This window comes from Malus domestica, chromosome 06 (genome assembly GCF_042453785.1).
Source record: "Malus domestica chromosome 06, GDT2T_hap1".
NCBI classification, from domain to species: Eukaryota; Viridiplantae; Streptophyta; class Magnoliopsida; order Rosales; family Rosaceae; genus Malus; species Malus domestica.
In genome coordinates this window covers 30,087,284-30,099,808 of record NC_091666.1, presented here as the reverse complement: position 1 = coordinate 30,099,808, position 12,525 = coordinate 30,087,284, and the positions used below count along the sequence as shown (strand labels likewise).

Here is a 12,525-nt window from a genome sequence, read left to right as displayed (position 1 = left end):
CAACGGTTCACGAACACTGGCCAGAAGGATCCCGACCAGTTGCCTCGGAGATGATCCAAATCCAGTTCTATTACCCTCCATGTCAATGTCAAGTGTCAACTAATGCTACATTTACTACGTAGTTTTATTATTTTTTTTATAGAAATACAGCTCGCAAACACAAATGGATTCTATCTAATACAAATAATGATACAACTAAATTATAAGAGTAACATTTTTGTTATCATAAATATTTTTTTTATAAAAATAATGTTCAATGATTTATTTATCTTTTATTAATACGCCAAAAGAAATTCGAAAATTTATTTTAAACCACATGCTTAAATTTTTTTACTCTACATCCAAAAGTTCTACTCCAAAAATACAAATTAGTCTTAAGTTTTTATTTTTATTTTATATTTTATTGAAAGAAAAAACTAGAACAATTTTGTCGAAGACGGTGTTAAGTTTTTATAGTTGCACTGAATGTTAGAGATGTAGAGTAATTTACAATTCTAGTTTCTCATTTTCTCACCTACCATTCTCACGTCTCATGTCTCTTTCATCGATTGTTTGTTCAATCAATTAAATATGTGATTGAAGTTTCAACATTTCTACAGGGAGAAAAACATGGTATTGTTAACTGATAGTTTGGCTAAGGCCATCTCCAACCGAAGGGTCCAGAGGGCCAGATGGTCGAAAATAGCCTTAAAATCGTCTCCAACTGAGGGCTAGGCCAGAGGGCTCGAGAATCTGGGAGGGCCTCACGGAATTTCAAAGGGCCAAAGGGCCAAAGGGATGGCTGCTTCCGGCCAGCCAGCCCCGGGCTGGCTATTTTTTTTTTATAGTTTTGTTATTCCTGGTTATAACCGACATGATTTTTTTTTTTAAAATTCAAATGAAACGGCTACTAGCCGTTGCATTTGATTTGATTTTTTTTTTACATTATTATTATTATTTTTTATTTACAAAATTTTTCATATAACTTCTATTTTTTCCTATAACTTCTATTTCACAAAATTTGGTTCATATATTTTTTTTAAATTCCATTTATTTCCTATAACTTCTATTTCACAAAATTTGTTTCATATTTTTTTTTCCTATAACTTCTATTTCACAAAATTTATTTCATATTTTTTTTAAATTCCATTTTTTTCCTATAACTTCTATTTCACAAAATTTATTTCATATTGTTTTTTAAATTCCATTTTTTTTCCTATAACTTCTATTTCACAAAATTTGTTTCATATATTTTTTTTAAATTCCATTTTTTTTCCTATAACTTCTATTTGACAAAATTTGTTTCATATTTTTTTTTAAATTCTATTTTTCCTATAACTTCCTAAGCCATTATACAACATTAAATTAAATTAAGTAACATGAAACAACATTAAACAATATGAAACAACATTAAATAACATTAACCAACATAAAAATTATACAATATGAAACTTAAACAACATTTTAGTTGTAATTTTTAAATAATAAATTATGTTTGTCCCTATGACCCTTTGGCCCTAGGTTGGAGACGGTTTTTTGTGATAGGGCTAAAACGAGCCCTTTGGCCCTTTGGCCTTCGGTTGGAGACGGAGACAAATATGACCATGTACTGTTCATTAAAATATTAATATCTTGGAGAATCTTGGAGGGCCAGAGGGTTAAAACGAGCCATCTGGCCAGCCCTCGGTTAGAGATGGCCTTATTCCTCGCCTGATTCTCTTTGTGAGAATCTTCAAATCACATCTGTTCATCGTATATCTTGCGATTATAAATCATTATAATTTTTTTTATTTAAAATTGAATATAAACAGTACTTAACGAAAACTGGCTGCATAATGTATGATAAACGAATATAATTAAAGGATTTCTAAGATCTTTACAAAGAAGATTCGGCGAGAATCCCCTCTCCTCTCTTATGACCTTGGTTGTAACTGATTTGAGCACCCCCCCCCCTTTGTCCACTCGATTTTGGTAGATGACTTTTGTGTTGTATCGAGACAGTGCCATTTGTATAGACCCTCCAGACTAGTTTCTTTTTGCTTTTGTTTTGGGCTGTTTAACAAAAAAAAATGCTACTTAAATACTACTTGGTAAATTTTTTTATTTATTTTTTGGTGAAAGTTGTGAGATAGGTAAGCTTATATATATTTTTTAGTTAGTTGTATGCATCCTTTAATTATTAGGAATTTTAACGAAAAACTTCCGGTATTGTTTACTTTAACAAAAAATTACATTTTTACACTACAAAGTCAAGCATGATATTATTCACTCTACATTTTATTTTGTTTTTATCGTTAAAACTCAAAAGTTTTAAATTATTTCCATTAATTTTCTTTTAATTATAGTTGGACTTGGAACTCCACACAAGAGAAGGCAAATCATCATGCAAACGTAATAACTTTGCTTTATTAACGAGTTATAAGATTCACTTGCATCGATGGTCGTAAATGACTCATTGCATCGTAAGGAAGTCACTCACTTGTGTGTGAGTGATTGGTTGTGCATATTCCTTCTCAAAAGAACAACTTTAAAATCTCATTTTGACACTAATAACAGCAATACTACTAAATATTGGAAGTTAAATTTGTGGTAAAAAAAGGCTAAAATATCTTGTGAGTCTTTCAGGTCCTTAGAAGGGGTGGATAACCGTGACTTATCATAAGTTGTTCTCAATTTTTTTTTTATATTATTTATATCCTTTTTTTATTGTTGTATTTCAGTATACTAACATAAAAAGAAATTTATCACAAATAATGGCGAATTAAATAGCGACACGTAGACAATAGCTGCTCCCTCCCGAACCATCTAAAACCCTAAACCCCGAACCGGTTGTCAGAAACAGAACACAAATCCTAAAGCTCTCCAACCATGGCGATCAATAGCGATGCCCTGAATTCCCTGAAAGCCACAGAACCGACGCAGCTACTTGCGCCGAACCCGGCCCTCTCTCAAACGGCTCGAGCCGCCCTGCAGGGCATCTTCTCCTCCCTCAGGCCCTTCACGCCCAAGTCGCCGTTCGACCAGCTCCTGGTCGACGGATTCGACGCAGAGCAGATATGGCAGCAAATCGACCTCCAATCTCAGCCCCTCATCTCGACCCTCCGCCGCGATTTGAAGCGGTTTGAGAAGAACCCGGAGGAGATTAAGACGCTGAAGGTGGTCGTGGAAGGGGAGGAGAAGGTTCTGGAAGCTCAGAGCCAGGGTTTGAAGGCTGAAATTGGGGGCTTTGACGAGGAATTGGATGGATTTGACGACGACATTGACGAGGAGGAGGAGGAGGAAGAAGGTGAAGGGAGTGAGAGTGAGGAGAGAGATGGAGAGGAAGAAGAGGAGAGAGAGGAAAGTGAAAGTGAAAGTGAAGGGGAAGATAATAATGCGATAGAGGACGGGTTTTTCAAGATAAAGGATTTGAAGAAGTCTTTGGAGGAAAGTGAAGCAAGGGAATATGGGCTAGATAAGACTGATAAGAAGAAAAAGAAGAGAAGGGATGACGACGACGACGAGGAGGAGGATGAAGAAGATGAGGGGGTGAGGATGTGCTCGAATTTTTATGTTGGATAGTTTGTATGGTTTTTGGTCTGAGAATTTTGCTGATTTTGAAAGCTTTTGTCTTTTTTTTTTCGGTTTCTAACTCGATTCATTTCGTCATTTTAGCTTGGAGACTTAGACATTGACGATGATGAGGATGACAAAGACAAGTTTGCAAGGTGCTACATTTATCATTTGTCGAATTGCTTCGTTTTCGTTTCCATGTTTATTGTACAATTGTTGATTATATGACTATGGATCAATCAGTAATTGATTGCAAATTTAGGGTTCATCTGCATTTGTTTCTCCGGTATACCGTATATGGTGTATATTTCTTTTTAATCAGTTGTCTGTGCATCCATTATATGTGATTCATCTGTGGATATGTATTGTGGGAGTGCATGTATCCATTAGTATATGCTTAAGCTTAACTTTTGCTTGTGTGCGACAGATATGAAGACTTCTATGGAGGAAAAAAGGAAAAGCGTTCTACACGAAGATCAAAATTGATTGATGAATCAGAAGATTTGGGGACAAACGACGGAGAAGAAGATGAACAAGACGAGGAGGAAGATGATCAAGATGAAGATGATCAAGAAGAAGGAGATGAAGATGAACAAGAAGATGAGAAGGTACTTGCAAACCATGTAGTGTAACGGAATTTGAGAGCATGGTCTTGCAGTTGTAGATTCTCCATATTTTCAAAAGGAGTTTCATCTCATTTGTTTTCATATTTTTAATATAGAAGCAAACAACTCTTTCGACCCATGAAAAAAAGCTTAAGAAGCTTCAATCCCAAATAGAAGAGATGGAAAAAGCAAATTTGGAGCCAAAAAGCTGGATCATGCAGGGAGAGGTAACTTTTCTGTTTCTGAAGTTCTTCTTTTGCTGGACAATAGTCTTGTTAGTTATGTCATGATACCATGTAACTTTAAGTGGATTACATATAACAATTGTGGCTTTGGGAAACAGGTAACTGCAGCGACAAGGCCAAAGAACAGTGCGCTAGAAGTTGATCTGGATTTTGAGCACAATGTTAGACCTCCCCCTGTAATCACAGAGGAGGTTACAGCATCAATTGAGGATATAATCAAGAAAAGGATTGAGGAGGTAAACAACATCTTGCGTGAATACATTCCGAGGATTTGTTTGTTTATCATATTTTCTTATCTAAAATGTTCAGTTCAAAGTTAGCTATATTTTATGAACCGCATTTTGATCGATTACCTCTATTGGAAACTTTTTCGACAGTTTATATTGATCCCTATAAGTCAGAAAAGAAATTTAATTCTCATGTTTTATTCGCAGGCAATTTTTATTCCTTCTGTCACCATTTGATTTATATTGTTGCTTGTTTCTTCTAAATATGTGTGTGTGTGTGTAGAATACAACCTGTTCTAAATTTGCACTTAATGTCTTTTATAGGGGCGGTTTGATGATGTTCAAAAAGCTCCTACTTTACCCTCTAAAGCACCAAGAGAACTTAAAGAGTTGGTAAGCATTATTTTTTGCTATATTTGCATTCTAATTTCGACCCATTGTTTCTTAAATGAAGCAACTTGGTCAATTTGTCTGATCTAGTATTGCTGGCTTTTCGTTAAAACTCCCTTTTGTTTAATGTATAGGACGAGAACAAGAGCAAGAAGGGTCTAGCTGATGTCTATGAGGTATGGTTCTCCTGATGCAAAATGCATCACTTAATAAGCTGCCAACATTCTTCCAAAATTTGATCTCCTTAAGCTGGATTTCCGTCCATCTTATCATCTAATTGAGATACATTACAATCTTTTGTTTGTCAATTTTCTGCAGGAAGAGTATGTTCAAAAGACAAATTTGGCTTCTGCTCCGTTTTCATTAACAGACAAACAGAAGGACGAGGTGCATGCTTTTATCTTTGTTCTTCTATCTTTTGCTGTTTCATTTGTGTTAATAGTCGAAAATTAATTTCCTTGTATGCACACGTGTGTATACTAATATATGTATGTGTTTGTGTGAGTATATTTTGAGATTTTGTTCTATGTTCCTAAAGGTGCTAATTCACTAACCTTGTGGTCATTATCTTTTATCAGGCAAGCAAGCTGTTCAAGAAACTTTGCTTGAAGTTGGATGCTCTCTCTCATTTCCACTTCAGTCCAAAACCTGTATGCTTCTGAGTCATACAATTTATATATTTATATGCATGCATTGTATACTTTTGTAGTTTGTTAATTGCCAGGTTTGATATACGTTATGTGGCATAGGTTATCGAGGATATGTCGGTACAAGCCAATGTCCCTGCTCTAGCAATGGAAGAGGTAATGTGAACTCTACAGTTTCTTTATAAAAAAAAAAGTTCTCATGAATCCTTTGAAAATACTACTTTTTCTACTCTAAAGTTGACAATCATAACTGAAGTGTGTGATGTCTCTTCACTGGGCAGATTGCACCTGTGGCCGTGTCCGATGCAGCAATGCTAGCTCCTGAGGAAGTGTTTTCCGGCAAAGGTGACATCAAAGAAGAAGCAGAGCTTACACAGGCAGAGAGAAAGCGGAGGAGAGCTAACAAGAAAAGGAAATTTAAAGGTAAGCTTGACAGCAAAAGTTAGATTACCCTCTCCCTTTTCTTTTCTTCTTCTGTTTTATGGGGAGTAAAAGGGGTGATAGGTAAGAGTTATGGCCTTACAGGAGCTCAAACCTAGGCATGCCCCACAAAAGGGGTAGTTCGGAACCACTAGCGTCCCCATGCATATCCTGGGGGTACTAGTGGTTAGGAACATCCGACTCTTTAGGCCAGATGATAGCTTAGTTCCACACAAACTGAATAATCATCTGGTCAAGTGACTTACTGTGGGAAATTGTGTCTAGGATTGTTTTCCAGTTGGACGTGTTGCAGCAATTGTTTTACTCTTGTAATGTATATCTTCTTTGTTCATCCCACTTTTGTTACCAATATTCACCTTTAATTGTGGACAATATTACAGCTAGGGAAGTAAAGAGGGCGATGAAGAAGCCCCGGGGCAGCCTAGAGGATGTGAAATAAGCCGTTATACAGCAAGGTGCTCTCAACAAACGAATGAAATTGCTTTTGTAGTTTTCTTGTTGCTTTTTCAGCTCTAACCGTTCTGTACATTGCAGCCAAGGAAGGATAAGGGAAATGTTGGTTAACTCAACCCAGGCCGTGATCGCGACTCATTGATTGATTAGAGAAGAGAAGAAAGAAGAAAAGGGTTAGGGGGAGTGAGCAAAAACGGTGCCATGAGTCCCCTGGTTGTAACGACTACCCATCTGCTAAACAATTTCTAAGTTGTCGAATTTGGATTGCGTGAATATTGCAAACGATGAATAAGACCGACGGACGTTGGAGTTTCGGTTTCAGTGCAAACGATCAATAAGACCGGGGAGTGTGATTTTTAGGATGGTTTGTGATTTTGTTTGTACCTTCTTTAGCTTAAGACTGGTAGAAATAGTTCTTTGTTTTCACATTTTCACTTGTTTGGTACTGGGATGGAACGGAACGTAGTGGGACGGAATGCGCATGTCCAACATTTGGTGCGCCAAAGGTAATGGAACGCGTTATCTCACTGAATGAAATTTGGTTGAATTTTTGTTTCATCTCATCCCTTGTAACGACTCGTTCTATCTTTGTGGGACACAAAATTATAAAATTTTAAGACAAAAATATCTTTTATCTTTTTTAGTATTTACACCATCCAAATTATAAAGAACTAGGATTCTCTTTCATCTTCTTTTCATTCCCTTTTATTCATTTATCTTACATTTTTTATTTTATCTTTTTTTTATATAAAATTAATATAAAATGTTAATATAGTTTAATCGTGACCGTTCAAATAGGATAGAGGGAATGGATAGGATGAAGAAAAAAGGGAAAAAGGATCCTACTCCAATCATAAAACAAACCCTAATCCCCATCTTCTCTGCCGCTGCCTTTCTTTACCCGTAGCCTTCCTCCTCATCCTCTACTCATCCTCCTCTCCCGTAGCCGCCGACTGCACCCAGCCAGCAGGCAGCAGCAGGGAGCCACTTCTGTCGCGCTGCAGATTTACCCAGATTTACCCAGGTATATCAAATTTTTGTTCTGCTCGTTTTGTTTCATTGTTTTGCGTTTCGGTTGAAGGTTTTCTGGGTTTCTGCTATATCTAGGAACCGGCGATTCAAGGTCTAGTTAGTATCCCCCCACTAGGACCAGACAAAAACCCACCTCCCAACTCTGAACCATCCATCTTGATCTTCTCACACTCAATCACAATGCCCTAATATCCAAGTTAGTTTTTAACAAAAAGCAAGAGAAAATCGGAAACTAAAAGCTTCGATCCTGAAAATCAACTCAAACCCCATTTACAGACAGTTGGCACATCTCAGCTGTCGACTAAGAACAGATTAGAGAACAAAAAATTCCCGTAACCAAGTCTGATGCAACTTGTTGGTTTACCAGAGAGGCTTTTTCCACCACTAGCACCCAAAACAATCTCGCAGTTTCTTTCACACTCCTCCATTTTCTCACCAACCAAACAGATGGTATCTCGAGATACCCATAATGCCCAATAGACCAACTAATGCCAATCACTCGATGCCTATTCAGGGATATGTCTCGAAACCCAAAACTTGTGACTGAATGTAGGCCGAACCCAGAAACTCCAAAAAGATCCAATCTTGATGTTTACCAAGTTGTGGAAATTTTCCTAGAAAGTTGAACAAGGAGTCATAACACTAATTGATCCAAAGTCCAAACGTGAAGAGTAGATTAATCCAAATTCCAATATAGACTCCATATCAAAGAAAAAGCATAGATTTTTGGAAGCACATATACCTTTTCAAGATCGAACATGAGCACTTCAACCAATCAATGAAGAGAGCTTGAACTGAGGTTTGAGAGAGGTTTCAGCGATGAGTTAAAAGTGGTGACCGGTTTTAGACTGTTTTGAGTTTGAATCTAACGAGTTAAAAGTAGACTGTATGAAGAACTCACCACTGTTTATTACATTGACTGTCTGTATCAAGTAGAATTTACTTGATACGAGTTGTATCCTATATCTTTTTTACTCTCTTTCATCTAGTCTTGTGTTCATCTCTCTGTAATCTTCACTCAAAAGAAACATGAATTTTTCCTACCTCCTTTTTGCCGCGTCCTCTTATTACATGAATGTTGAATGCCATCGTCAATATCTAAGTATCATCGTATAAGAAAATAAAAAGATTTACTGCATTTTAGATCCTCAATTTGAGAAAATTTCAAAATTGACCACGAAGTTTTTATTTATTTTTCATTAATTTCCGTTTCCTAATTGCTCTAGGGTTGGAAATTCCTAAATATTTCCTGATTGCTCTAGGATCTTATAATTCCTAATTGCTCTAGGGTTTGGAAATTCCTAAATATTTCCTGATTGCTCTAGGAGTTTAGTATTATAAATCAATCTCCAAAATTGCCATTGGGTCTAGGTCGCTCAACATTTTGCTCAAAATTCACAGGTTCATTAAAATTGCGAAGAAGATGACGGTGCAGGAGAAGGAAAACAATGAGGGTTGGTTTTTGTTTATGCAGATGGATTTGGAGCTACTTGCTGCAAGGTCGGTTACAGTGAGGCCTGAGTTTCAAGTCGTGAACAAGTATCGACTCCCAGATGGCAATACAACAGCCCCAATGGATCTGGCCTATACGGGGTGGATGACTGTTTGTACATGTTATGCGGTAAATGGTTCGAGGGTAGTAGCTGGAACGATAAAACCCCTGGGAAGCAACAGCAGTGGGGTAACCTCCAAGTTTATGAGTGTGAGCACGAGGTTGGTGATGGTTTGGAGACCAATCCTGTCCTCGTTTGCAAAAGAAGCGACATTCCGAGTATGATGGGTCACAAAATCAACCTTATTGTGATAAACATTGACTGCAAAATCTATGTCTTGGCCAGAACTTTTATCGGAGTCGTGGAAGAACACTAACCACCTCTTTTCAAGGTTTTTGATCCCGACACTAGGTCGTGGTGGGTTATGCCAAACATTCCCTCCATTGGCTGTCATTTAAATGTTACCTATATCTATAAACATTTTTCTTGGGCCAACAAGATTGTTGTAACATCCATGTCTCATGACCGTGTCTGAATAGGCATGGTCACGAGAGACGGATATTACAACGATCTTGTTGCCCCAAGAAAAGTGTTTATAGATATTGATAGTGTTTAAAGGACCGTCAATGAGGGGAATGTTCGGTAGAACCCTTCACGACCCATTGTCGGGATCAAAAACCTTGAAAAGAGGCGGCCAGTGTTCTTTCACGACTCCGGTAAACATCCTGGCCAAGACATAGATTTTGCGATCAATGTTTATCAAAATAGGGTTGATTTTGTGACCCATCATACTCGGAATGTCGCTTTTCTTGAAAACGAGGATATGATCGATCTTCGAACTATCACCAATCTCGAGCTCATACTAATAAATTTGGAGGTTACCCTACTGCTGCTTACCAGTGCTTTTACCGTTCCAGTTGCTACCCTCGAACCATTTACCGCCTAGCATGTATAAACGGTCATCCACCGTCGTATAGGCTAGATCCATTGGCGCTGTTATACTGCCATCTGGGAGTCGATATTTGTTCACGACTTGAAACTTGGGCCTCGCCGTAACCGGCCTTCCAGGAATACGAGCAATAATCTCCTGATATCGAGATGCAGTAGCTCCGAATCCATTTGCATAAACAAAAACCAGCCATTGTTCTTTACAGACGGTCTTTTCTCGAGAATAAGGGTCTCACAAAAGAAGAGATTGATGAAGCATTTTGGTGTGATTCTTGGTGTTCCAAGCTAATTGTCATTGTTTGTTTGCAAATTTCAGGACCCACCTTCAGGTATGCAAGCAACTACTGGAAATCAATGTAACGCCGTAAAAAAATCCTGGTATTTTGGTTTTGAACTGAGTTTGTCAAGTTGTTGGTTTTATAATGGAACATTAAGAATATAAATCAAAATTCTCACAAAATAACTAATAATTTATAACTAAGAATAAGGTAAAATATAAAGTATAAAAGGTAAAATATATAGTATAATATCGACTCATCAGTGGTTCGCTTGCTACGGATTGTAGTCAAACCGCGGAGAGAAAAAAAAGAAGGTGGCCACCGGTATTAATAGGAGGGTGGAGATGGTGTTTATCGGCAGTCGCTATGAGGAAGGAGCTGGGCAAGGAGGACAAGGAAGAGAGGGGAAGGGGGATGGTGTTTAATTATTTATACTTATCCAACAAGAAAAATTGTATCTAAACCTTTTTTATTTGTTTTTAATCTACATGTGGCAAAGTTGGGATCCACGCCTTCATCGCCTAACGATTAATTTATCAGATTTTCTTATGGATGCATGACATTGCAACTAAATCGTAAGTTTGTTTATGAGGTTGCAACGTTTTAAAGATGATGCATCGGTTTGTAATTGCCCTTAAACTTGAGAGTGCCAAATATAATTTACCTTTTGAAATATAACAAACCAACACCTTAAAGGTAGTTTATGAAGAAAGCTGAAGTTCCACTATAATTTACCCACCATTCGAAACTGCAATGCTCCAGCAGGAGTTCCGCCAACTAAAGCATGTGCCGCCATAGCCTACAATCGCAGCACTAGTAAAAGAACACTAGTAACAAAGAAAACTTGATGTTGAAGCAATTGAAGCAAAGTATGAAAATAACTTGGATAAGCTAAGCCTTTATATTCTTGGTGATGTTATTCATACACCCATTTTTACCTTTCACACGCATCTCAATTTTCGATAGTCATCAACTAAATTGAAGATTAATAGACAAAAATTAACAAGGGTATATACGGGGAGTGCAATATCTAACGTAAGTATCATCGAATAAAAAAATAAAAATACTTATTGCATTTTAGACCCTCAATTTGAGAAAGTTTCAAAATTGACCATGAAGTTTTTATTTTTCCCCATTAATTTTCGTTTCCTAATTGCTCTGGGGTTTGGAAATAAGGAGAAGAAATCTCATCCCTCTCAATCCTAGAAATTGAGGGATTCCTAAATATTTCCTGATTGCTCTAGGGCTTTAGTATTATAAATTGATCTCCACACTGCCGCTGGGTCTAGGTTTAGGTCGCTCAACATATTGATCAGAATTCATAGGGTCATTAAAATTGCGAAGAAGATGGGGGTGTAGGAGAAGGAGAACAATAAGGGTTGGTTTTTGTTTATGCAGATGGATTTGGAGCTACATCATCACGATATGAGGAGATTATTGCCCGTCATTCCTGCAAGGCCAGCTATGGCGAGGCCCGAGTTTCAAGTCGTGAACAAGTATCGACTCCCAGATGGCAGTATAAAAGTGCCAATGGATCTGGCCTATACGATGGTGGATGACCGTTTATACATGCTAGGCGATAAATGGTTCGAGGGTGGTAGCTGGAACAGTAAAAGCACTGGAAGCAGCAACATCAGTGGGGTAACCTCCAAGTTTATGAGTGTGAGCTTGAGGTCGGTGATGGTCCAGAGACCGATTTTGTCCTCATTTGCAAGAAAATCAACATTCCAAGTATGACGGGTCACAAAATCAACCTTAAGGTGATCAACATTGACCGCAAAATCTATGTCTTGGCCAAGACATTTAACGGAGTCGTGGAAGAACACTGGTCACCTCTTTTCGAGGTTTTTTATCCTGACATTGGGACGTGGAGGGTTCTGCCGAACATTCCCTCCATTGGTGGTCCTTTAAATGCTACCTATATCTATAAACATTTTTCTTGAGGCAACATGATCGTTGTAACATCCATGTCTCGTGACCATGCATGTTTAGCCCATTTCTTTTACTTTTTCGACACGATCCAGGAGAACTGGGAGGATGCAAGTGCGATCGGAGTCTGAGGTTTTCCTAATTATCCTGTTTCTGATTTTTCTTATCATGACACCTTTTTTATTGCCAAGCGTTCGTTAAGCTCAGAGGTTGTTGCATATCAGTTGGACTCCGATGGTGTCCCGAGGGAGGTTCGGGTGTTAGATGAGCTCTGAGGCATATTTTGTCCTCGTTTTGAGGCTGTAC

General features: G+C 37.8%; 1 protein-coding gene and 1 long non-coding RNA gene across 4 annotated transcripts; both read left to right on the top strand.

The window, feature by feature from the left end:
* The first annotated feature begins 2,796 nt into the window (after positions 1–2,796).
* Positions 2,797–7,185, top strand: LOC103437703 (M phase phosphoprotein 10). 3 transcript variants are annotated; one of them, XM_008376198.4, is made up of 13 exons: positions 2,797–3,507; positions 3,634–3,686; positions 3,959–4,139; positions 4,256–4,363; positions 4,480–4,617; positions 4,933–5,001; positions 5,133–5,174; positions 5,317–5,385; positions 5,577–5,648; positions 5,748–5,801; positions 5,927–6,068; positions 6,467–6,541; positions 6,621–7,185. In XM_008376198.4, the coding sequence occupies exons 1-12, from the start codon at positions 2,848–2,850 to the stop codon at positions 6,523–6,525; spliced, it is 1,647 nt and encodes a 548-aa protein (XP_008374420.1). In that variant the 5' UTR covers positions 2,797–2,847; the 3' UTR covers positions 6,526–6,541; positions 6,621–7,185. The 3 variants fall into 3 exon arrangements, with proteins under 3 accessions (XP_008374420.1, XP_008374419.1, XP_008374418.1); XM_008376197.4 differs by having other exon boundaries at positions 4,253–4,363; positions 6,614–6,710; XM_008376196.4 differs by having other exon boundaries at positions 2,798–3,507; positions 4,253–4,363.
* A 48-nt stretch (positions 7,186–7,233) lies between these two features.
* On the top strand, positions 7,234–10,799 carry LOC103438124 (uncharacterized). Its single transcript, XR_011582247.1, has 3 exons — positions 7,234–7,563; positions 10,329–10,390; positions 10,578–10,799. It is a non-coding gene; the product is annotated as an uncharacterized lncRNA (long non-coding RNA).
* Positions 10,800–12,525: the final 1,726 nt, after the last annotated feature.